The sequence below is a fragment of the Equus asinus genome, chromosome 3 (genome assembly GCF_041296235.1).
Source record: "Equus asinus isolate D_3611 breed Donkey chromosome 3, EquAss-T2T_v2, whole genome shotgun sequence".
Lineage (NCBI taxonomy): Eukaryota > Metazoa > Chordata > Mammalia > Perissodactyla > Equidae > Equus > Equus asinus.
Window position 1 is genome coordinate 130,592,713 of NC_091792.1, and position 26,973 is coordinate 130,619,685.

Sequence of the window (26,973 nt, forward strand, 5' to 3'; positions counted from 1 at the left end):
TTAGGACTAAGAATAAAATCCTAAATCCATCCCTCCCCTCCCCATCCCCCAAGATCTCTTCTCCAAGATCACCTGAATCAAATGATAAACCTCTGTTAGTTATGCAGTTAACCACAATACCACCAACTGTGCCATAACTTAGTTCTCATTTCTCATCAGATCTACTTGTAAGGATGTTATGATTCTGACAAATGCTTTGTTGAATCAAGCCTCACTATACCTTAAGAGAATTTTCTTAATATAAATATCTAATAACCTTATTTGATAATAACCTTATCAAAGAAGAAAAAGTCATTGGATCTTCTGCTTTTAAAGTAAAGGGAACTGAAGCCAAGGAGATTAAGTGCCTTGCCAGGAGCCCTAGGAGTTCGTTCACGGCAGAAATAGGGCTGCTGTAGAGATTGCTGTGTGTTCACCAAAACTCTTTTTCTTTTTCTCCTGAGAATGTAGCTAGACTTTTTTTCCCAGCCTCTCCCACAGGCAGGTGTGGTCTTATGAAGGAAATGAACTGTGTCACCTCCAGGCTAAAGTGGCCAAAAGTATGCCTTCCCTGTTCCTTCTCTAGCCACAAGTTGAATGGAGAGGACTGAGGCTTTAGATGAAAGAAGAGATGAAATGCGCACATGGAAGGTCACTCAAGTAAGAACACTCACATATACTATACTCACAAGACCTCTCATAGTGGATTGAGATTTATCAGTTTCTAGGAAGTTAGCAGTGCCGTGACTAATACATATCTCTACCTAAATCCTCCCAGCCCAGCCCAATGCATTTTCAGTGCCATAGCAATCTAAGCCCTGAAAACATGTTCTTGAAAACTAATTGTCAGTAATGATAACAGAAGAAAAATATATATTATCTAGAAGAAATGTATTGTACACTATGAATATTATTGGTGAAATGACTTGGAAAATCCAGTATAATATACTTAACTTGACATTAAGATCATTAATATAAAAATATATTGAGTAATATGTAACTATATGTTGCTTATATAAGTAAACGAGAGCTGGAAACTATTTTAAAATCAGGAGGAAATACAAGGAAAAACAAATAACATTGGCTTTGATTAATAACAGTTTGAAGATTAAAAACATTTTTCAATAATTGAAGTTTTATATTTTCAAAATACTGACAAATGATTTAGTATTAGTGATCCAATGATGAGACAACATTAGAACATCTAATTTTATTTATTTATTTATTTATTTTGAGGAAGATTAGCCCTGAGCTAACATCTTCTCTTTTTGCTGAGGAAGACTGGCCCTGAGCTAACATCCATGCCCATCTTCCTCTACTTTACATGTGGGACGCCTACCACGGCATGACTTGCCAAGGAGTGCCATGTCCGCACCCGGTATCTGAACCAGTGAACCCCAGGCCACCAAAGCAGAACGTGTGCACTTAACTGCTGCGCCACTAGGCCGGCCCCTAGAACATTTAATTTTTATAAGCCACAAATTCTTTCAGGAACAAGATAAAGCAAGGTAAATAAATCAAATACTTTTTTCTTAGGTTCCCATATTTTGTATCACATTTCTTATACTTTATATTAAATTCTCAGTAATGACTAGGCAATGAGTTAGTTGAATGTTTTTTGAGTAATGGATTGCCATCATCCAAACCTAAATGCTAATCAATGTTAAATTTTGAAAGAACAACAGAACTTTATAATACTATCATCACTAAGCTATTACAAGCTAGCTTTGATGTTGGTATAAGCTCAATTAATAAACAGACTATCTCTTTTCTTGTCAGGAAGGTTCAGGGTGTTTAGTTCTTCAACCTCTGGCAGGAATCAGGATAACCTGGGAGCATGTCAGCATCTGTGTTCAAGGTCTTCTTCCCTAAGATTGAACCAGTAGGCCTGAGGGGAGACTTGAACACAGTATCTTTTAAAAGTCCTATGGGCGATGCTAACAGGTATCACAGGCTGAAGACCACTGGTGTGCACTTTAGGCAAGAGATGGACACAGTACACAAATCAGCATGTGATGAACTTACAGGTTCAAAACATTGATTTACACAATAGATACTTTACTCCTGAATTTCTTTGAATAAACTGAATTTCTTTGAATAAAACATTTTAAATGAACTAGTAGAACTTAATGGAATATTTATTTTCAAAATGAGCATAAACGTAAAACACCAAAATTGTTTATACACATACATATTAACAAAATGACAATTTATGCTTCTAAAATAACACTTCAAACTTCTTGATTTGCTTTCTAGGCTTCAATTGCCATTACTGAAAACATGCTAAAAACATGCCATGTTAAAAAACATATTATTTCAATGTGATAATTAATTCACCGACATTTCTGGGTACAGCAATCACTTCCACTGCTCCAAAGAAGGATCTGACTTGTAGCCTCTGGAAAAGCGAAGCCATCCGCTCACAAAAAGAACAGGAAAGAGGAAAGAACAGAGCTACTCAGACTTGAACAGCTGCACAGCTTTCTAGCATTTCTTGTTTTGTTTGATTTTTAAGAAATTTGGGACTTCGCACATATAATTTTAATAATGTAACAATTTAATGAGAAAAAAATAATTTACTGCATATTCATACAAGTACAGGACCTTAGATATTAGAACAACTATATACAGAATTTTTACATCTAGAAGCAATCTATGCAATCATTTAATTCAACTCCCTTATTTTGCAGATAAGAAAATTTGAGGCCCAAAACGGCCAAAGTGCTCAACCAAGGACATATAGGCAGCCAGTTACAAAGCCAGGATCAGAAGGCATTCAGAGTATTGGTCAAACCACCCACCACAAAGGAATGGAAATTCTTGCTTGCCTTTACCCCAAGGCATTAGTGAGTGCAAGGACTAGGGGTGTGAAGGGAGAATGACAGCACAGTATGAATGAGGACATCTTAACAGAAAAAAGACGTTAGAACTAAGGATCTTAGATAAAAGTCTACTGCTATGTGACTGCCCCTTAGCTAGATGTGAGAGAGCAAGAGTCTCTTAGGTTTCCGTGGGACAGAGATCACACCTCTATCCCTGGTTAATTAAATGCTTTTAATATTCTGGCTCTGGGTAATTTACAATGTTAATACTTCCTTACTATTTCATTTCCTATTATGTGTTTTGGTTTGGAGGGTTGAACTGGAGAGGTACAGTGTAGTGATTAAGAGCATTTTAGGAAGGTTTTAGAGCCATGCTGTCCAATACAGTAGCCACTATGTCCATGGGGATATTTTAATTAAAATGAAAGAAAGTAAAAGTTCAGTTATTTAGTTGGACTGATCATATTTCAAACGCTCAACAGCCCCATGGGGCTGGTGGCTGCCAAACTGGATGGTGCAGATATAGAACATTTCTATCAATGCAGTAAGTTCTATTGCATAATGCTGATTCAACTCTGTCACTACGTATCATTCTAGACAAGTTATTTAACTTCTCTGAACCATACCTTTTCCAATAGCAAGACAGGAATAAGCAATACGTAGCACTTTCTTTTAGAGGATCTCTCATGGGAAGATTATTAAATGAAAAAATGAATGCATACCCCTAGCATAGAATAAATACACAATCAAGGTAAGCTATTGTTAGTAGAACCTTGCTTTTCAATGACCGATGGGAAGTCTTTGTCTTTATATGATGTTTCTCTTTTTAAAAAAATGATCCCTAGGGCCGGCCCAGTGGTGCAGCAGTTAAGTGCGCACATTCTGCTTCGGTGGCCCGGGGTTCCCCGTTTTGGATCCCGGGTGCAGACATGGCAATGCTTGGCAAGCCATGCTGTGGTAGGCATCCCATATAAAAAGTAGAGGAAGATGGGCATGGATATTAGTTCAGGGCCAGTCTTCCTCAGTAAAAAGAGGAGGATTGGCAGCAAATGTTAGCTCAGGGCTAATCTTCCTAAAAAAAAAAAGATCCCCAGCATTATCAATTTTTATAACTAAATTTCATACTTGCTCATTAACATGGCCTTTATTAAACCTTAGACATCCTAACCCACAACACAAACATCTGGGAATAGGCTATTTATGGAGTATTTAAAATATATTTCTCTGTGATTTCTACTTGATCTTTTACAAGATAACAGAGGAAATACATCTGACATCTCTGCTTAGTTTTATTTATCTGATGTTACTAAGATGGTAAACCACATTTCAAAGAATTGCACGACATCATTCAAATCTTTTTTTAATAGATGTTCGCAGTAATGAACTCTACATTGCTGAATATTTCCAGGCTACAGGGAAACATTTAATTTTTAGCTTATTGTCCTTCTGCAGTAGGCAACTGTATTTGTAAGTCAGAAAAACACCTAAACATGGGGAAGAGGCAAGTATCCAACAAATCAAGTCATCAACTATTTACAGAGTAAGTCCTAACATGCAACGTTGCACCAGTTGTTAGAAACTGTGGGGATGCAAAGAAAGATATGATTCTTTAGTGAAGGGACTTGTAATTTGAAGAATGGAGTTTCATAAACTGGAAAAAATTAAACAACAACACCGCCTAACACTTGCAGTTCCTCAGATTTCACATGCATATGCACATGTGCATATGCACACAATATGCACCATGATCAATATTACTTTTTTATTATAAACTACTTAGATTTCTTCACTTTCATCACCAGAACTTGCATTAGGCTTTCTTAATGGAGTAATTTTTCAAAAGAAGTTTTAAAAATCACTTTACAAGAATTATACTGTAGTATACGGTTTTGCGTAGAAAATAAAGCTGCATTGAAACTCTAAATAGTCTGTTTGGCTCACTCCCTAGGTAAGTGATTTATTCCTAGCCACCTGCCTCGTAGCTTCTGGCATTCAGAATTCATGCTTTTGCAAAAGTGCAAATTACTATATCATGAATCTCTTGGCATCTTTTACAAATATTCAAAATCATAAATGTAAAATAAGAATGTAAATTGCTTAGTATAGGCTAGCAGTCTCTAAATCTTTTTATGCAAACCCATTTCAGCATGCTTTTAAGCATATGCCCAATTATACAGATATTTACTAACTTACAAAACATATATACCATTGTAGAATTATTATACTATAAAACACAGAAAAAATAGATATTTAAAAGATAAAATATAAATAGAAGTTTTAATAAGTAGGTGTGTGTATATATACATTTTTTACCCTTTCTCCAACAGATCATCTTGTACATCCCCAATTGGAGTGTAATTGCTGGTGAAATATAGAGAAAGGAAAGATCAGTCTGGGCTAGTATTTGGAAGGGCAACAAGTAGCAGGTGAGATCTTAGAGTTTAGATGAGTGAAGAGGAAGGGGAGTTGGGGTTGTCCCCTTTAAGGAGAGGAAAAGGCAAGCGTATAAAAAGAAATGACAAGAGGTGATGAAAAAGAGTACCTTCACCTTTTCCCTTCTCAAGAGAAATATTTTTTGATTTTGAAATTTAAGGGGTTTTTTTCCTGGTACCGTGGCCAGAATATCTGGGGTGGCCAGAATATCTGGGGTAAAGAGAGTTAAATGTAGTTTATAAGAATCACATTCTCTTAAATAATAACCAGTGAAGGGGAAGGGCCTTGGGCACTCTTATACAATGCTGGTGAGAATTGGAATAGTAGTAATAGTCCTGAAATGACTCTGAGAATACAAATCAAAAACCCTATAAGTGTGCACACCCTTGACACTTTATCCAAAGGAAACAATCATCTGTACCTACGAGACCTAGCTACAGGGAGGGTTTATGACAGGTTATTTCTAACAGAAAAGTACTGGAAACAATCTAAATTCCAAAAAAGAAAAATAGAATATTGGTTAAATAAACAAGACATATATGTGCATATGGGAGAATGCTCTGCCATTTAAAAAGATATAAGAGAACATTTAATGATGTGGAAAGCTGTTTTAGTGGACATTAATTGTTTTTTGCCTATCCAGGATTCCTTCTTATGGGAACAGACCCATCTCTACCTTTTGGGAAACCACACATTCCCTGCCTCAGTCCATATGGCTTGGGTGGAGTTGAATCCTCCCCCTGGGGAAAGGTGAGCAAGGGACTTGGGCGTGGCCAATAAGAGTATCAAATCTCCTGCAATAATGACTGGCTACAGTGGACACATGATCCAAATAAGGCCAATCACAGTCCATTTCATGATGCTACTTGGCACTCTTGGAAAAGAGTCACTTTCTTTCCATTGAGGTTGCTAAACTGATAAAAAGTAAACTTGGAGCTGCTAGTGGCTTTTTTGCTACCACACTGACAGCCTGCTGAGACAACGCCATCACAAAGGAAAAGAGAATCTAGAGGGAGAAAAATAGATTCCTGGTGTTAAGTATCTGGATAAGGCCATGTCTAAAGCCAGGCTCTATCCTTGGACTTTATTTTTTATTGCGGTAACATCGGTTTATAACATTATATAAATTTCAAGTGTACACCATTATATTTCAATTTCTGTGTATATTACATCATGTTTGGACTTTTAATTTATTTACGTGAACCAAATTTCTAGTTTTTGCTTAAGTCAGTTTGAGTTGGGCTTCTGTTTTTGCAAACAAGAGAGTCCTAATTTTAGTATTTACATTAGGGCAAAAAAGCAGGTTACAAAACAGTATGCACAATAAGCTTCAGATTTTTATTCTAAAAACACATCTTTTTATTATATATGTATAGAAAAACATACTTGAAGGACACTTTCCCAAATTGTTAATGGTTGTTATTTTGGGATGGCAGGGTAATTAGTGAGTTTTATATTTCCATTTTTCCTTATCTCTATTTCCTGATGTCTCTGTGGTAAAATATTATGCAATACAGAAAAAAATTAATTAAAAAATTAGATCCAAAGAATTCTAAGGAGTTCTATTCAGCTGTCTTCATCTCTTGCACCCTGTTGATCGTGACGCCAAAACCATTCTTTACTTCTACCACAGTAACAACTTTTAGCTGGGTACATGGCTACTCAGGTAGAGACTACATTTCTAAGCCTCCCTTGCAACTAGTCATGGCCATGTGACTAAGTTTTCAACAATGGAATGTGGGCAGAACTAATATATGCAACTTGTGTTATTTGCTTAATGTTCCCCCTTTTCTTTCTTTGGTCCTTTCCACAGGCTAGAATGCAGAAGGGGAGCTGAGCAGACTTTGACCATAAAGAAAGGATAACACCCTACAGGATGGAGTAACAATTTGGAAGGAATCTGGGTCTCCGAGTGAACTTGAGAAGCAGACCTACCTATCTGCCCTGGACCATTTGCCCATTTGTTAGCTGATAAAGATATAAACTTCTCTTATTTTAGCCACCATATTTCTGAATCTCTTTGTTATGTCATCTTAGCCTATTCCCTACTAATATACTCCCTAAAGTTAAATGACCAAATTATATGGCTTTGGGCATGTGAGTGTTTATGTGGTATGAGTGCGCGTCATTGTTTTCATGCCTAATATATCTAATTCTAAAGATATAATACCTCACTATCCAGCTCCAAATGGATAAAAATAAAATATAAGCAATAAGTGACATAAAGACAGCTTCTTCTGCCTTAAAAAACTGGAGTTATAAAGGCCAGTTGCGCAACTGTAATGCCTATCCCTTTTTATAAGCTGATTTTTCAGCTTTCCCAGCAGGTCTGGCAACTAAACTCCTACTCTGTTTAAATCAGCCCATTTCAGTTGCTTAAAACTAAGAACTCTGATTGATACAGCACACAGGTAGGCTTTAGGGGGTTCATGAACTCCTTGAACTGTATATAAAATATTTAACATACACATCTACACACACACACAGTGTTTTCTGAGGAGAGGTTCCACAGCTTATGTCAGGGAATCCATATGACTTGGGCATACATATGTGAGGGAGGAAATGCAATACATACTTCCAAGATATAAGTACACTATAGCTGAACTTCTTTGCCATCTCTGGAAACAAAATTTTTTTCATGAGGAAATGCAGAATATTTTAATTTCAAACTGAACTAGAATTAAGAGACTGGTTCAAACAAGGAGATGTAGAGACAACATAAAGAGGGTCAAGAAAAAGGAGACAGCACTTGAGAGAAAATGTAATATTATGAAGATAACCTCTTGCTGGGATAGGAGGGGGAACTAAATGCCTTTAAGATGAGTCAAAGAATAGCAAATCAACTGACCAAGGAATAGAAGAGTTCAAGGATACCTGCTTGAAACAGAGTAGCCAGCAACCAATAAGGTGCTTTAGATAACTAGATAAAGAGTTGTGTCTGTGTCAAAAGACTATACCTGTAAGCCAGCCAGGTTTGGCATTTTCAAGAACCAGGCTAAGAAAATTAGCTGAGGAGAGAAGGTGAAACTGGTTAGAATAAATCATTAACTATTATGTAAATCCAAGTTGAACTCAGGGGTTAAATGAGTAGTCACAGAGAACTGCCTACTGGTATGTGAGGATGAAATCTACATTTTAACTGTTTGGGTTCACAATGTAGCTATTTCCAAGCGATCGAGGTTAGTATCAACAGTGATGATGTGATGTGATATAAATGGCACTTTATCTTTGTGGTCTTCCTCCCCAAAATTCATAGCCCCAGTCTAATCATGAGAAAAACATCAGAAAAATTCCAATTGAGTAAGATTGCCAAGGTCATCAAAACAAGTGAAGCCTGAGAAACGTCAGAGCCCAGAGGAGCGTAAAGAGACAGTATGGCTAAATGTAATGTGGTGTCCTGGATAGGATTCTTCAACAGAAAAAGGACACTGGGTAGAAATTTTAAAAATCTGAATAAACTATGGACTTTACTTAAGAATGTATCAATATTGGTTCATTAATAGTAACAGATGCACTATACTAATGAAAGGTATTAATAATAGGGGAAACTAGGTGTGGAGTACATAGAAATTCACTATACTACCTTCATAATTTTCCTGTGAATCTAAAACTCTTGTAAAAACATAAAGTTTATTTTTTTAATGCAGTTTATTTCACTTACTAACCTTGAGCAAGTTACTTAGCCTTTCTGTGCCTCCCTGGCCTCATCTGTAAAATTATAATAGTAATAGTAGCACTCTAACTCAGAAATTTCTTGTGAAGACTAAATGAGTTAATATACTAAAATGCTAGAACAGGGCCTCACAGATAGTGAGCATCCAGTCAGAATGAGCTATTATTATTTTTGAATATTTTTAAAGTACAGTAATATTTTATACATAATGACTAAAAAATAGTCTTACATATAAAATATTAAACTCTAACTTTATAAACAAAGTTTGAAATAATGAAATTTCCCCTAACATGTCAAAAATTAAATAATTTCAAAGTTGGCAAATCAACGGAAGTGTAAACTGTGTTTAGACTATGGTCACATGCGGGCCACCATGTAAACTTTGCTGGTCTTGGTAAGAATCATCCTGAATTAAGGTCTTAGGAACCCATTGCTCACATAAAAGGTAACAACTCTGTTATTTGGGGTCTAAAATTCCTCATAGTGTAAAAAACCAAAAGTTTGCATTTAAATACCAAAGTAATGACTTAGATGATTAGACGACAAAGATGACTTAGATGATTCCCAAGGAGAAAAAGTGGCTAGCTACAGACCCAAGATCAAAGTTAAAAGACAAGAAACTTAAATCACCTAGATGTGTGGCAGCAGAAATTACCAGAAGTCTAAGGCTCAGGCAGACATTTCTCCCAGTTAGAATACAAGTGATCAAACATATTAGCAACATATGATGCCTTTTAACTTAACTTCTGCTTTAAATTGTGGAGACCCACTGTAGGTGTTATGATTCTGTGTATGTAAAACCACTCAGTTGTCTTCCCCTTTTTCTAATAACTCAAAATTTCAGTCTAAGTTCTAAGATCTATGTAAATATTACGTCTGCTTAAACAAAAATTCTCTGTATATCATATGTATTTCCCCATTATGTCTTTAATATTTTAAGATATCAATCTATAATATAGTCAAATAAAACTATTTTATTTGAGCATACTACTTATTTTATTACTTGCAGGTTTTATATAAGAAAAAGAACTGTTCTCAAGTTATATACAAAAATTTGACAAATGTCAGTGTAGCTTCTTTTGACATTAACAGTGATAGTTTTTGATTTGTTTACAGTAGAATGGCAATCCCCTAGAGAGACTGTTCACTTAATCAAAAAGCTGGGGGCAAATAAATGTATCATTATGACAAAGATCAAAGATTCAGAGCTGGAGGATTGAAAGAAGATGTAAGAATTAGATATATTTAATCTAGAAAAAAATGAACACACAAATGACATTTCTAAAATCTAGAATGCTTGTTTTTCCCTTTTTTGCAATAAGATGTTAAGATAGAAATTTCAAACCATTGGGAATGTTAAATCGCTTGGACACATTTCCCCTCATATCTAAAAATCAGAGACATTTTAAGTACATTTTACCTTTGAAATAATATTTTAGGAATAGTTTGGTCACTGCAGATGCTAACTGTTTACTCCCATCTTATTATTTACCTTATTAATCTTGACTAGCATTTTTAAAACAACTATATTTATTTTAGATTTTTAAAAATATAGTTTTCTTAATTTTATATTTCCTATAAATAAAAATGTCCATTTTTTGAAGTATGCACATAGCAATCTCTCAGTCAAAAAAGGGCAGTCTTTTTCTTGCATAATGAATATCCCACCAAGATGCTATTTCAATATGGATACTAAAGAATAGATTAACTTAATTACAGTAATCACCAGCTATGCAAACTACCTTTGTAAATTATAGCGACCAACGTACGTATAACCTTTCCAAGATTTTACACGTATATAAATTTTATACTCATATATACATATATAATCTCTCCAGGTAGTAGATACATGTTAACATTTTTATAACTTATGCTAGTAAATAAATGAATGTTTTGTTTTTCTAATTTTGTTAAAATATTCTCAATACATCATATTGATTTTCAAATGGAAATATGAGTACTCTTTGGTTTCCTACAAAAATGATAAACCCTGAACCTTTTACTAGATAAATCATTCTCTTTATGGTAACAAGTCTCCAAAGAAAATAATGAAACCACATTAACTCAATTAATCTCCACTTAAAATTAGTGGCTCTTATTCCCTTTAGACAATGCCAGGTCATGAACTAGTTTGAAAAATTTTAAGTTAAATATACTAGCTACCTATGTAAAGATATTCCCCTCTCTCCATTACACAAATGATTATAGATGACTGGTCTATATTTATTATTATTCCAACACCACAGTTCAGAATTCCATGTTCTGAAGGTTAGAAGAGGAGAAGGTGGTAAACATCCCCAAGTAAGATATACTTGAATATATGAACTCATTTTGTCTCCATCTCTTATGATGCCTCTATTAATAATAACCAAATACAAATTACAAATGTTATTAAAACCTGCAAAGAAATTTTAAAAGAAAAAGAATCCAGCAATCAAACTAGACAAATGATAAGCTAGACAACTAGTAAGCTATTTGTACCTTTAAATATTTTGAAATATTTTTGAGTATAGATAAATCAGGTGACTTTCATGTTCTAACTTATTACATAATATGCTACAGTAGTTTAAACTGATGAATAAGAATATCCATTTCAAAGATAAAGCCAGGTTCCAAGGGTAAAGATGGATAAAGTCATTATGAAATTACCAATTTTTTCTTTATTTTCTCTCCTCAAACTAATTTTCCCTTCTTACCCCCTTTTCACCAGTTGACCACATCTAGTCCCTCTGTGATCCCTTAAACTCTCCTGAAGGAATGTCCCTCCTTTCTCTAAATAGCATAATTTTCAGTGAAGTGCAGGTAACAGAAATTAGTAGCTGTCGTCTTTAGAAAGAGACATGTTACTGTATTCTCCGTATTAATCTGGAGAGCTGCAACATAGGACAAAGAAATCATCATAAGAAAAATATTACTGACAACTACAATGGTATAAAAAAATATGGAGAACTATAATGTACATCTCCTTGTAAAATTTTTCATTTTCATTAAAATTTAAAAATGACTCTATAATCTGTTGCAAACTAAAATGTCATAAAAAATTTTATACTATAAAAATGTCTTCTATAGTTTTGCTATGACTATAAAAGGTAATTCAATGAAGGAAACTGCGAGGCAATGATGCATAAAATTGCTACTATATATTATTTTCCAGGCAGAGCCAGATCTATATATGGAACAGAAGATATTTCAAAATGAATGCTATTTGTTGACTTTATAATTAAACGGAATTAAAATTAATATTAGAATATTTTTAAAAAGCCTAGCAAAAGTACCACAAATGTATACCAAGATATTATACACATGTATGTAACTATATATTTTTATGTATGTATGTATATGATATATTCATAGATTTTAAATAATAATACTAAATTATTTTAAAACATTATAGAGAATATACCCCCACACCCCATTTCTAACAGTAAGAAAATAATCAACCTGCATGAACTGGAATCAGATTCATTTTCTTCTTCACTAGTGCCATCATCCACTTCTGGTCTATCCAGCCAATGTGCACCGCCACAATCTTCTGCTGTAAACTCAAACGCAGGGACTTCAGAGGTGGATGCCATTGGCCAAGAAGGTGAATTCTGAAAATCCAGTTGGCTGGACCTTCGGTAACCAATTGAAGCCAAAGGCAATTGTAGGCTACATGGATCTAAAAACTTTCTCCCACCGTTTGCTCCAGTCTGTCCTCGATTCCAAAATTCTCCCTGCTGGCTGTCAACTGTAGAATTAGGAGATGACGCTTGATGGCCAAACCACCTCCATCTGATTTTCAAAATCTGCTTCACATCAAACTCTTTACGAGAACCAGACATCCTCAGAGAAACCAAGTGATCGTCTAGGCAACGGGCAAAAAGCACTGCACACAGATTTGTGCATCCAACCAAGACAAGTATATGCCCTGCTGTACACAATAAACAGATTGAAAGGAAAATAAATCACATTCGCATATATAGCTACATTTACTTTTATACCAATATACCAGATTATAAAGAACAAAGGATAATGAATAAAGATGAAACACGGTGGAACATTCCATTCAATCAGAGCAAACTCTCATCCACCTATCCTGAAGCAGCTGGACCACTTTCCCCTGCTCTCCTTTCCCATACTGACCATTAGCTCTCACAAACACTGACAGCATTCATTAAAGTCCTTTCAAATGCAGAACACCACCCCCTTTTCTTAAACCACAAATGACAGAGACAGAAAGCACTATCCCTTGCAGTATCTCAGTCTCTGCTGCTTAGTGTATTAACTCTTTTATTGCTGAAACAAGAAATTTATTCCAGAGCATTTTCCTTTGTACTTAAAAATCACTGTAAAACTAAAATGTTTCTATTTTTATACTAAGTTCCTAAATAAGATATTACAAAATGATGTTTTTTAAAATGTAGTTTTTAATTGAATGAGTTATAGTGATTTTGAAGCTGTGCTCTTGGGATGGGGGATGAAGAGGAAGGCAGAGTACAAAGGTGAGGCTTCTGTTTGTTGCTTTCCACTTCTATCTTCTCCCTTCAGGAAAGGACTGCATTTAATTAATATAGTTAAGATCCTGGGTAAGATTTCATTTGAGCAAAGGATAAGGAAAAGAATAAGGAGAAGAAAAAGTTTGAAAACTACAAAGGATCAAAATACAACAGTACTTACTCTTTTTCAGCTAAATAACCTGAAGCCAATATGGCTCTATAATTAGGACTAGGCCACTTTGATTTAGTATAATATCCAAATTTCTGTAACACACTACTTAGAAAAAGGAAAGTGTGGCTCAAGAAAGCTACCACGGGCTGGGATAGGACTATTTCTAATGGTGCCCTCTATTGTCAGCAAAACAAAACGATGCCCTGAACATGATTACAGTTAAGGCAAATTGATAAGTCAAATAAAAATCAATCAAATTGTAAAATGTTGAGTAGTTATTGTGAGCAAGACACTCTACTAGGCATTGTAGGGGACACAGATAAATACAGCTTGGTTCCCACCCTCAAAAATAATGTCTAGTTACTGCAGCAAAAAATATTCGACAACTCAAATATAAGAAACATCATAAGGTTGCAATATTAACATTTTGTGATCTGCAAATACAGACTTTTGAGTTTTCAGGGTGCTCAATATCTAATGCTATATCAAATATTCCACTCAAAAGAGAATGACTATTATCAACTGACCAAAAAAAAAAAGCTGCTTTGGAGGTTTACAAAAATAAAAAATATTGTGAGGCATATATACTTAACCTCACACAGCTCTTTAGAAGAATACAAATTTAGAGAAACAAGAATGAGAGGCACAAAAAGCCACATATAATTTTGTGCTAAATACTATAGGACAAATCACAAATACCATAAGAAAGAGAAAGGAGATATCAAGATGCTGTGGCGTGGCATGGGCCAGTTTCATTAGGGGGAAGCCTTCTAAGAATGGAAAGAAGTCATGTAGACAGAATGATGACAGATTTTATAAAGGAAGAAAGATACTTTAAAAAGCATGAAGTGAGCACATTGACAAAGAAAGAAGGGGAAATAAGTTTGATCAGCCAGCCAGACATACCTAATTAATTTTAAGGAGTAGTAAGAGAAAGTCAGATGAAAATAATGAGATAAAACTCCTTGAGCACAAAGCTTTACAGATGTAAAGTCTAGCAGGCAATATTAAGTGGACGGTTGAACAGGGCAATGCTTTAAAAAATCAATCTGGCAGTTGTACGCAGGTGCGTTAGAGAGTGAAATGACACTTTTCCCTCTCCTCTCACCTCTGTCAGACTCCTTCTTATCAACTCGCTTCTAACTCCACTCTACCTATCCAACTTTATTTCTATTTTCCAACACAGACACATTGCTTCATCAGTTAAGACAGAATCTACATTATGTCACTCCCTCTTTTATATGTTGTTTGTGTCCCAATTTCTCTGGTTCTAAAATCCTACTCATCCTTCAAGGTTTAGCATAGTCACTACTACCTGTAGAAAGACTTCTCCAATTACTCTAGCCTTGTGGTTCTCAACAAGGGTAGCACCAACGGTCCACTCCCACACCAGAAGCCAAGAAGGCGTCTGGAAGTTGCAGGAGTGGTGGTGGTGGTAGACTTTTAGTGGTTGGAATGACCAGAGAGTGCTATAGGAGTTGAATGGGCAGGGGCCAGAGTTGGTAAACATCTTGCAATGCATAGTACAGACCCACACAATGAAGAACTGCCACTGTGGTAGTTCATAATGATCTTTGATGTCTTCATTCAAATAAGTATTTACCAAGCATTTATATGTACAAGGCCCCACAAAAGAAAGAAAGGTAAATAACAAACCTTTCTTTCAAGAGGTTTTAAACTTGCACTCTGGCAGACATAGGGATAATTAAATGAACATTATAAATGAATAATTTTTTTTTTTTTGAGGAAGATTAGCCCTGAGCTAACTGTGGCCAATCCTCCTCTTTTTGCTGAGGAAGGCTGGCCCTGAGCTAACATCTGTGCCCATCTTCCTCTACTTTATACGTGGGATGCATGCCACACCATGGCTTGCCACACCATGCCATGTCCACACCTGGGATCCGAACTGGCAAACCCCGGGCTGCTGAAGCTGAACATGCAAACTTAACTTCTGCACCACCGGGCCGGCCCCTAAATGAATAAATTTTGATAAATACAATTTTATATAAATATAATTTTAAATTGGATTCAATCTATCAATGTGAGAGCAATTATCAGAGATTCTAGTTACAATGTGCTAGCTCCAATAGCTAGAAGTGATTTTAACTGCTTTTGTTGTTTAGTTGACTAATTGAAGCCTGAACTCAAGAATGGACTTCCTTAAAGGCCACTGAGATGCCAAACATTTCTCAATATAATATAGAGAAGAAATCCAAAGAATGTTAAAATGTCAAACCATGCCTGCACTCCCAAGGGGGCCCAAAGACCCCTTTTACCAAGATATTAAGATATACATTAAATATGAACCTCTTTAATGCAGTAGCTGTTCTGAGGAGGCTAGAGATGCAGATGGGAGATTAGCCACTGAAATAGGCTCCTTGATTCTAAAGGGATACCAGGATCTTGGGTTGGCAAAGGCCAAATAGCAGCATTTAACCATTGCTGTCATGATTATGAGTTTAGTTACATGCACACATACATACGCATTTATATACAAAAAAAAGCATAACCACCTTTTGTTTCAGTGAAATGATACTGCATGTTTTTTTCACTAAGACCTTTATTTTGTCAATCCACTTCCACTCATTCTACCCAGTAATCCACGTTGACAGCTTGGTGTAGTCTTTCATATTTTTCTTCATGTTTATAAAATCACATACAAACATAGTAATTTTTGTTATTGTTTTATAAAAGAGAGATCATATTGTATACATCTTTTTGGCATTTTGCTTTTTTCACCTAACTTTATACACACACACAGAAATATAAACTAATAACGATTGTTTTAACAGTTGCATAATATTTTATAGTTGTAAAACAATTTATTAAATTATCTCCTTGTTAATGAGCATTCAGGTTGATTTCAGGGTTTTGTTTTTTTTATCCTATTAAAATAATATTGAAAAAAACATCCTTGTGGGGCTTTTATGTCTATGGAATTTATTCCCAGGAGTGGAGTTGCTGGCTTGAAGGTATATGTATTTTAAATTTGAATAGTTTACTTTCCTAAGGCTCACATTTTCAAAAGTAAAGTGAGTGTACCTTTCTCATCTATTTTCATAGGCTCAACAGTCAACGAGTATTATCATTCTTTTAACCAGAGATAACTACTGAGCTTGAGCATATTTTCATAGGTTAATTGACCATATTGACTTAGAGTTTTCTGAACTACTCATTTATACTCTTTGCCTATTTTTCTCTTGAGCTGTTTATCTTTTCCTTACCACTAACTAGAAGCTCTTTGTATATTATAGATATTAACTCCTAATCCATCTTGTTTTTGCAAATAATTTTTCTATTTTCCAAATGAATAGCAACTAGTGCCTGCACCTTTAAAAACATTTTAAAGTTTGACATATATTAGAAAAGCGTGCAAATCGCAAGTGGAGAGCTCAATGAATTATGAACCCCACCCAGGTTAAGAAAAGGAATATTACCAGCACTCAAGAAGTCTCCCTCATGCCCCTTCTCAAAGGTAACCATCATCCTTAGCATAAATTAATTTTAGCTGCTTTTGAACTTCATATAAATGTATTTTTTTCACGATTGTTTTGATATTAATCTGTATTGTTGTCTGTAGCACCTGATGGTTTTTACGGCTATATAGTATTGCACTGTATAATACACAACTATCAAAATGCATTCTATTGACAGACATTTGAGTTGTTTCTAGTTTTAGACTTTTGCAAATAACGTTGCTATGAACATTCTCATACATGTTGTCTGGTGTACATGTACATGCATTCCTGTTATATATATAGACCCACAAATGAAACTGCTAGATCATAAGATACGCATATGTTCAGCTTTGATTGTTGTTTTCAATTTATACTCCTTACAAGCAGCATATGAGAATTCCAATTACTCCACATGCAGCCAACACTGGTCATCAGTCTAGTTTTAGTCATGCTGATAGGTCTGTAGTGGTATCCCATTTGGTTTCTTTACATTTTTCTGATTATTATCATGGTTGAGTAACTTTTTATGTTTATCTGTCATTTGGATATCCTCTTTGTGAAAAGTCCTTTGTTTAGGTTTCTCGCTCTTTTTTCCTATTAAACTTGTCTATTTTCTCGATTTGTAGGAGTTCTTTATATTTCTAATATGAGCCCTCTATTATCGATATAACTTTAATATAAACCACCCTTTTCCTACTAAATTGAGGTATTATTTTTATTATGAATTAGCTTCCCATACTTACAGAGATCAATTTCAGGATGCTTATTCTGTTCCATGGCCTATTTTTTATGCCAATATTACAGTTTTAACTATAGGATATTTATAATATATCTAATATTTGTTTAAGCAAGTTCCTGTCTCAAACATCTTCTTTCAAAATAATTTTTAAGGCTAAGTTTGGATATTTACTCTTTTATTTATACTTAAAATAATACTACCCAATCCTCTCAACAAAAAGCCCCAACTCTACTGAGATTCTAATTGGAACGGCATTTAAGTTGTATATTAATTTTGAGATGATTGGCATTTTATGATATTAAGGCTTCACATCCAAGCATATATGTTTTTTAGTTTGTTCATCAATAAGATTTTAAAATCTTTTGACTATAGGTCCTGTGCCTTATTAAATTTTTATTGTGTTCTTTACTTTTCTTTCTTTTTTTGTCACTTTTGTAAATGTAGTAACGTTTTCTGGTTTCATTTCCACATGTCTATTGCCATTATAATAAAAGTACTGAGTACATTTATCTTATATCCAGTCATTTTATCACACTTCTTCATTAGTTACAATGTTTTTTTAATTAGTGTGCATTTCTAGTTAAGTTAGAGGTACTTTTGAGACATCAAAGTGGAAATGTCAGATAGTTGGATAAATGTTCCTGGAGCTCAGATCCAAGCTCCAAGGAACTCTAATAGATAGAAGTCCAGTAGTAGAGAAGCCACCAAAGGAGACTGAGAAGGAACAACTACTGAAGTAGAGGAAAATCAGCAGGGTAGGGTGTCAGGCAAGTCAAGGGATGAAGTGTTTCACGGCAAAAGGCATGGTCACTATATCAAATAAGAGGTCAGGTACCGTGGGCAAAAAAAACGTCCACTGGAGTTGGCAACACAAAAATTTTACCAAAGCAGATAGGAACAGTTTCAGTAAAGGGAGGGGTTCCAAAGTCAGATTAGTGGGTTAACAGTTAACATAAGATGAGAAATGAAAGAGAGCATGTACAGACAACTCCTTCAGAAAATTCCGCTGAATAGTGAGGCTGTGGAATAGGATTGTAGCTGGAGGAGTTAAGGGATCGAGGCAATGCATTTGTTTTGCTTACTTGTGTGTTGATTTTTAAAAACATGGAACCTATTAGAACGATGAGAATGATGCAGCAGAAAGGAGAGATTGATGATTGCAGAAGGAAGCACTCGAACAAGAAAGTGAAGGCTTTGATAAAAGGAAAAGGGAGGCCCGTAAGCACAGTGGACGGCTTGGATAGTCATCCTACGAGGGATACTTCCTCTACTGTAAGATTTATAACTTGCTAAAGGCACCGATTATTTAAAAAGGAAAGAAAAGATATCCACTAAGCAGTCTACTCAAATTGAAAATCAAATCAGCCTTCTAAAAGGAGTCATGAAATAATAAAGATTAGAGGAAAAACTAAGAATTAAGAAATAAAATGATAAAGAACTAGATCTTTAAAAATCTGTCACTATACTCTATTATCTTCAAGAAAGCATAATCAAAGAAAAGCAAATTAGAACTTAGAGAATAAAATAACAGTCATAATAAAATGGAATATTTAAATAAAATAAAAGAGTAGAAAAATAAAAGGTCAGCATTGCTACAAAAATTTTAAATGTCAAATTGAATATTTCCACAAGGGAAATGCTGACAGAGGAAGTTAAGTAAGCCAAGTTGGAAAATATTCCTCAAAGGCAGAATTTGCTCAAAATCCCTTATAGCTAGGTCTCTAATAATTTTGCCAAAGGTTAAGCCCATCCAAGCATGGCTACTTCGGGGGGAAAATCTTCATTCTAACAAAACACGTTAAAAAATTATCTATTGCTACAGTAGCTTGTTATAGCCCCCATTTTAGAAAGGGGTTTACAGAAATATTTCCCAGCTTTAACTGTTTTCTTGGTCCAAATACTTTCTTTGTGAAAAATATGCAGTAAGCTTAAGCATTAATGCTTTCATGACATGAAATTCAGAATTTGTTTAAATAACACTTTTTTCTTCTGTCCCATCAACTTTTGCTAAACCATATAAAATTGTTTTGCTCAAAAATTTATCCAGCTCTGATGAGAAGTACTTCCTAGGGTAATGACTGATAAAAGATCAATCCATATTAAAGTCATTACATTGTTAAACTGTCAAAATGGTTTTCACTGACTGCTCTATAGAAATGAGATCCCTCATCATTCTCTATCCCCTGAACCTCTTAATTTTTTTCAAGCACTTACCACCACCTGGCATATTAGATGTTTATTCACTTATTTGTTGTCTTTATCCTCACTACAAAGTAAGCTCCAGCAGAACCTTGTTTCGTTCATTGCTGTAGCCCCAGCAATTAGGACAGTACCTGGCAGACAGTAGGTGCTCAATAAATATTTCTCTAATGAATGAATGAATCCTACAGTTATAGAGCAATAATAAAAAAGATATACTTAAACTGTACATTTTTTAAGTTATAAAATAAAATTAAGAATCTAATATTAAAAACATATTAGGAAAACATTTACCTCTGGTAATAAAACCTTTTCGGTATTTTTTCAACTTAAGAGAAAAATTACCATATGTTACTCTAAGAATTTCTGTTTTCTATTTCATTCCTCAGGCATAAAATTTTTATCACTTTAAAATCTAATGGCTAAACAGCAGATGTCTTTTCAAACTGACACGACACTTTCTTCAAAATGATTATCAAATTATATTCTGTACCGCTCCTTTATTTTAATAAATTTGGCTTACTTAAAGTTAAATTTGAGATACAAAAGCTCACATGATATTCAAAATAGATAAGTGGCAATTATGAATACATTTTTCAAAATGTAATTAAGGAATCCACATGCAATTTCTGCTTCAAATCTGCTCAAATGGTAGTTTGTGAATTTAAAAGATGACACTATTTGGTATAACGCCGAAATGTCATTAAGATAGACAGCAGATGGGCTCACTCCAATAGCGTGGCTTTTAAAGCTATGGCTTCACTCAATTTAAATCACAGTTATCCAGTAACTGCTTTATCCAGGTAATCATTATTATACAAACCTCTCCTCACATACAGTTTTTAAGACAACAGTATTTGTTTTATGAGTAATCAATTTTAATGGACCCATTCCTATAGCTTTAAGTGTGTGACACGTATTGCACAAAACACATCAAGAATTAATTTTAATGTGCTAACCCAGCAGCACTTCACCTCCCTAAGTTTGTCCTCAACTATAAAAAGAATGAGTTACAACACATGATTTTAAAGAATCCTTTAAAGTTTGGTGGTTCTGGGATACTTTTAAAACTTCATCAAATTAGATAATTAGATCTTTTATCAGAATTTGGCTTATTTTAAAAATTTGAAAACTAACAAAATTCACTGACATTTAAATTCCACTAACATTTAAAAACGTATGCTGGCAGAAAATATGTTATTTATTTACCCAGATTAGAAAAAATTAGAGAGTTACTTTTACTTTAATTCCAGAAATACATCAGATATTCTGTACCTCCTCTCCAACCTCATAAAAAGCAAACATTATAGGGGCTGGCCCCATGGTGCACTGGTTAAGTATGGCTCACTCGGCTTCAGCAGTCTGAGTTCATAGGTTCAGATCCCAGGTGTGGAGCCACACCACTCGTCAGCCATGCTGTGGTGGTGACCCACACACGAAATAGAGGAAGACTAGCACAGATGTTAGCTCTAATCTTACTCAAAGCAAAAAAGGACCAATCTTGCTCAAAGCACACACACAAAAAAAGAGGAAGATTGGCAACAGATGTTATGCAAAACAATACTGGATTTATGTAAATTCAACAAATGTTTGTGCTGTATGCAAAAAGAAGCCAGCCCTAGTGGTCTAGGGGATGAGATCCAGTGCTCTCACTCCCATGGCTGGGGTTCATATCCCGGTCCGGGAATTACACCACTTCTGGTGGCTGCATGTTGCTGTGATACTGAAAGCTATGCCACTGGTACCAGCAGAGTCAGTTAAGGTGGACAGGTTTCAGTGGAGTTTCCAGACTTACAGACTAGGAAGAAGGACCTGGTCACACTTCTGAAAAAACTGGCCATGAAAACCCTATGAATAGCAGCAGAGCATTGTCTGATTAAACACTGGAAAGTGAGAGGATGGTTCAAAAAAAACCAGGCAGGGTTCTACTCTGCTGCACACAGAATCACTAGGTGCAGAAAGAACACAAAAATGAGAAAATAGGCAGTAAAATCCATCAGGGCAGGGACCACTATATTCCTAACAACCTCTATAGTGAAGAGCATTCAAATATTTAATGAATTTAAGTCAAAGAATAAAGGAATAAATTAATGGCACAGCCCCTGATTCGAAAGATCTTAAAATCTAGCAGAAGAGAGTCTTGAATGAAACCCGTACTGAATTATCAAGAAGTAAGTATGTCCTTCATTTGGGAGAAGATGAGGTTCTTGAGTTGAGGATTTAGAGGTATACCTCAAAAAAATTAATTTGGTAACAGTGAAGAATGGATTTGTAAAGGAAGATACTATCAGTAGGGAAACCAGTTAGAAAACTCTTCAAGGTGAGAGGTATAGTTTAACCTTGGCTGGGAGCAAAGAGATCTGAAGGGGGATAGATGTTAAAGATATTTCAGAGACAGACCTTACACAATGTCTGTGGCAAATGGACAGGAAGAAGTCAAAGATGACAGCATTTTCAAACCTGGGTAGCTGGAAGAGGAATGGTAAGATTAACACAAATAAGGAAGTAAGGAGGATACAGTTTCAAAAGGATTGGATGTAGCTTTAGACAAATTTGGCTTAAATTGTGTATCTAGCAACCAAATAGCTAGGAATAGGGGTCTAAAGCCATACCTAGCTTATAATTAAAAACCAATCTATTTAAAAGATCAGAAATTTAAAGCGTGGATAGATGAATCCTAGGTTGTTAACACTGGTTATCTTTGCATTCTTCCTACCAGTTACCACAAACACAGGGCATCAAAACTTCTTTTGTAATGAAAAAAAACTTAGACTACACTTTGAAATCCAAAATTAGGTTTCTAGCACAATGTTAAATCTCATACTTTGTTAGAAATAATCAGGAAATATCTCTGATTTAATCAGTAAACAAAAATTAAAAATAAATATCAACTTTAAATTCAGCTGTAACAAGCTAAGAGACCTAGTTTTGTAAGCTATATAGTAGATTGAAAACTCAGCAGTCGAGAACTCTGATATACAATGAAAATTGAAGTACAAGTTCATGGTAAAAGCCATCTAATACAGCGGTTTTATTTATTTGCATATTCTAAAAGCACTGTGATATATTCTTATATAAGATCAAGGTGAAAAAAGTAAGTGGGGTAAATCTTGACCTTTAAACTAAATTATGTCTCCTTGCTATATGACCACACAGCATCACAAACTACGTGCTCAGATAACTCAATAATCTCATTGAAATTACTTACATAATGTCTGCCTGCTCCCCTGGACTGGAAACTCTATGAAGGTTACAGAAAGGACTATGGCTTTTGAGGCACTTCTAATACAACAGCTGACACTCAATTTAAAAATTGCAGGGTCTGCCCAGTGGCATAGTGGTTAAGTTTGCAGGTTCTGCTTCAGTGGCCCGGGGTTCATGCGTTTGGATCCCTGGCGTTGGCCTAGGCACAGCTCATCAAGCCATGCTGTGGTGGCATCCCACATACAAAATAGAGGAAGATGGGCACAGATGTTAGCTCAGGGCCAATCGTCCTTACCAAAAAAGAAATTTAAGAAAAATTGCACTACAGCATGGTAAAGATATACAGCAGCATGCATAGGATGCTATGATAGCTGTAGAGGTCAAAGATATATTTCCAGTCAAACTGGAACTCTGAGTATAGTAAAATCCCCCTTGTCAGATGAAACCTATAGCTGGTCCATGAAACAAAAACATCAGTAATCATAAAAATTATATTTATATATCCCTAAAGATTTTATTTTAACTTAAACACATAAATGCATATTCCCTCACAAATCTTTTCATATAAGGTTAATGCCATATATTTGATATGAGACTTCTACTGAGTTTGGGCCCTCTTTCTTGCATAAGCCGTGCCCACAATGATCCACCATCTATGATTTCCTCTGTGGTTTCTATAAATGGAGAGACAACTTAAAAGCACTTCTGAAAGAATGTGAATACAGAATCAATTAGGCCAGTGGCCTGTCCACCAGGAGACAAATAGCTGTGGCAGAATATAAATTAATACACTGTTTCCTTCGAGGAGAAAGTCTCACCACAAAAAAAAGTCAGCTGAACCAAACAGTGCGCTTAGTGACGTAGTTAATTTACATTCCGGTGTGAGTTCCTTATTTCCCTGAGAACCATGAATAGTCTAAAGACCAGTTAGCTGGTCCATGGACTTTGACAGGCACAGCTTTAGACTTTGATGGCTTCCCCTCCTGTCTTTTACAGTTATCCAGCCTTCATCAAATTTGATAGCAAATTTGTTAAATAACTCATTATTTTGAGATGTGCCAAAGCATTCAACTTAATTTTCAAAGAAAGAATTCTCTTTTCCTTATACTCTCATTAATTTACATGTCCATTAATGTTTTATAGTTATTATAACAAGCATAACTGTTAAAAACAGGCTTGTGAATAGACAAAACCAACTTTTGGTAAGTACGCAACTCAACAGGTAAGCACAGGGGTGTGCAGGTCTACTATGGAGCAGCCCACTGGGCTATGAGCATTCAGTCGGCCCTTGGGATCAGTAAGTACATTTTACAGAGGGAAGAGAGTGCAGCAGGCTAAAGTTATGAGTCAGTTCACAGGTAGTCGGTCGAGGGTGCTTCTGCTGTTATTTTCCCACATTATCACTTGTTAATGGTGCCCTAAGTGATGTAGCAGAAAGAGCCTGAGTCAATAGCTAAGCCACTCACCAGCTTGCTGTATAATTTGGGCAAATCACTTCACCTTCTTGATCTTCAGTAAAATGGGATTAAGGAAGTAGTATGTGCAAGTATTGAGTAAAGATCTGAATTTGTAACAGCAGCTATTATTTCCTGAGTGCCTGAATGTGCACAATAATATGTGAAATACTTGACACTGAATGGGACATTTAGTTTTCACAAAAACTCTGGCAAACAGGGGTCATTCCCCTGTCCCTATTACAGATGAGGACACTGAAGTGAAGTGAGGTTACATCTATCTGGTGAGTAGCAGGGTTCAATCTGAATCCAGGACAGACTCTAAAGGCCATATACTTTCAAGCACACCACACTGCTTCTAGCTTTTAAAATATTCTCATTTGCAATCTGCAAATTCTTATTTGCAATATTTGTACAACTACTGTACAAATAGTTGATTTGTACAAAGTTAGATATCTAGGAGAGAGTAGCAGAGCAGACTTAAATCCTTTACCAATACGATCTCACCTAACTAAAAGCAAATAAGGCACTAAAAAAGAAAAAAAAACAGAGTACTTAAAGAACATATCATTCTTAACATAACAAAAATACTGTTAAGTTCATCATAATTGCAATTAAATGTCAAAATGGCATTTAGTCACCAAGTACAAGTGCCTCACAGATTGCTCCTTACTTGGCTCCCTCCCAGTTTCTGTCACTATTTTTTATAGAGCAAAGTGCTGACCCACATTAACATCAAAAATATCTTTTCATCCCTCAACTGCCTATTGGTACCACTATCTGGTAGCAGTGCAAGCAAGATTTTAAAAATCAGCTAAATTAATAATACATGGCCTTTTTATCCCCTAACTTATCTATAAAAGTTATCACCGTTGATACAATGAAGACCACTGCACGATTATAACAAAATATTTACTTTTTAAAATAGCCCTTCGACTTGACGACAGGTAAAAAAAGAAAGATTTCCTTGCCACCCACTTATATTTTGTGAACTCAAGTATATATTCGCTGTGGCACAAGGATGAAAACTGTAATACCATAAGGATGATGGCAAACCACTGCTAAATTCCTGTCTGATCCTTTATGTGTGGCATGTGCTGAGACACCCAACTGTCTTACGTGCCATAAGAAGTAATAATCCGGATAACCATAATTTTGTCTTTTACTGACCTGAACCAAATCCAGTAAGTGTTTGTCTTCTGTGTGGCTTTTTGATGATGGAGGAGAAAAAAGTAATCAGTACTCTCTAGACACAGATATAATCAAGCAAAATTGCCTGGGTTCTCTGAACACATAATGAGCCAATCACAAATCAACTTGATTCTGCTGCAGGACCCATCTGTTTTATAAACTGTACAGTGAAAGTTGGATAAGGAAAGGGTAGTAAAAGACAAAGTAAGCAACAGAGAGGAGAAAAATGTGAAGCACTCTGCTTCTCAGCTGCTCGTAACAAGAAATAGTTAATCACTACAAATGTTAATTAAACCAGTCAACCTTTAAAGAAACTCTCTGGCTTGCCCAGCAACTAGACTGAAAAAAAAAAAAAAACACTAAAAGACTGTTCTATAACTTAACTCCAGCCAAAAGCAAAATATGGCATGCTAGTGAGTCGAATGGGGATCAGGGGAGACCAGGGAAGGTTAGAACTATTAGTGTTAATCCAGTCTTCTTAGGAGGCAGTTCCGAGTAGTCCCTCCTATCTCCCAGGTCCCCAGCAAGGCAGCGGTGTTGACAAATTGAGGGCAAAGTTTCAGGGGCCTGCAAAGGACAGTGCTGAACCTATCCAGCAGTTCTAAATTCCTGGAGAGCACAGAATAGGGTCTTCTTTCTTTCTGCTTATCAGAGAAATATCTCCTCAAAGAAAGGCAAATATTAAGTAGAAATGAACTAACCAGGCTCAAATTTAAATCTCGTCTAATCCATTCTCCACACTACAGCCAAAGCAACCTTCCCAGTACAATTCTGGACCAAATCACTCTTATTGAAAACTTTTATTTTTTTGTTTTTGATCACCTACAAGATAAATAAAAGCCAAGATCTTTAGATAGAACTCAGTGTTTTTAACAATCAGTAGTCCTTTCAAGCCTGGCTTAGCTTTCCAGCCTTACCTTCCTCTCAACCTCTCTGCCTATTTCATATTTTTTCCATCATAAAAAGTTAAAACACAATACATCAAAGGAAGCAAAATGAATATTTTTGAATACTTCCCAAATGGAAAGAATTATGGCAGGCACTGTGGATAATACTAGTGAGAGTAGAGTTAAAATCTTTTTCCCTTCTGCATTTAACCTTCAGTTAACTCTCTTAGCTCTGTTCCTCTGGCAATCTAACAGAAGTAGGTATGTCAACTATGTTACTAGGC

The 26,973-nt window shown here is 35.4% G+C and overlaps 1 protein-coding gene and 1 long non-coding RNA gene across 5 annotated transcripts in view; one reads left to right on the forward strand and one right to left on the reverse strand.

The window, feature by feature from the left end:
- Nucleotides 1-7,455, forward strand: part of LOC139044876 (uncharacterized) — a 63,390-nt gene extending 55,935 nt beyond the window's left edge. Inside the window, exons 3-4 of the long non-coding RNA XR_011502263.1 lie at nt 5,878-5,984; nt 7,048-7,455. This is a non-coding gene — a long non-coding RNA (uncharacterized lncRNA). The remainder of the gene's footprint in view (nt 1-5,877; nt 5,985-7,047) is intronic.
- KLHL5 (kelch like family member 5) overlaps nt 1-26,973 on the reverse strand; it is a 75,351-nt gene that overhangs the window by 42,681 nt on the left and 5,697 nt on the right. For 2 of the 4 annotated variants that reach the window (XM_070506028.1, XM_044767697.2), the window contains exon 2: nt 12,349-12,820. The exons of 1 other annotated variant lie outside the window; for it this stretch is intronic. In XM_070506028.1, the coding sequence (XP_070362129.1) occupies nt 12,349-12,731 (383 nt within the window). In that variant the 5' untranslated portion in view covers nt 12,732-12,820. The remainder of the gene's footprint in view (nt 1-12,348; nt 12,821-26,973) is intronic. One more of the 4 variants, XM_070506027.1, reaches the window with a different exon arrangement.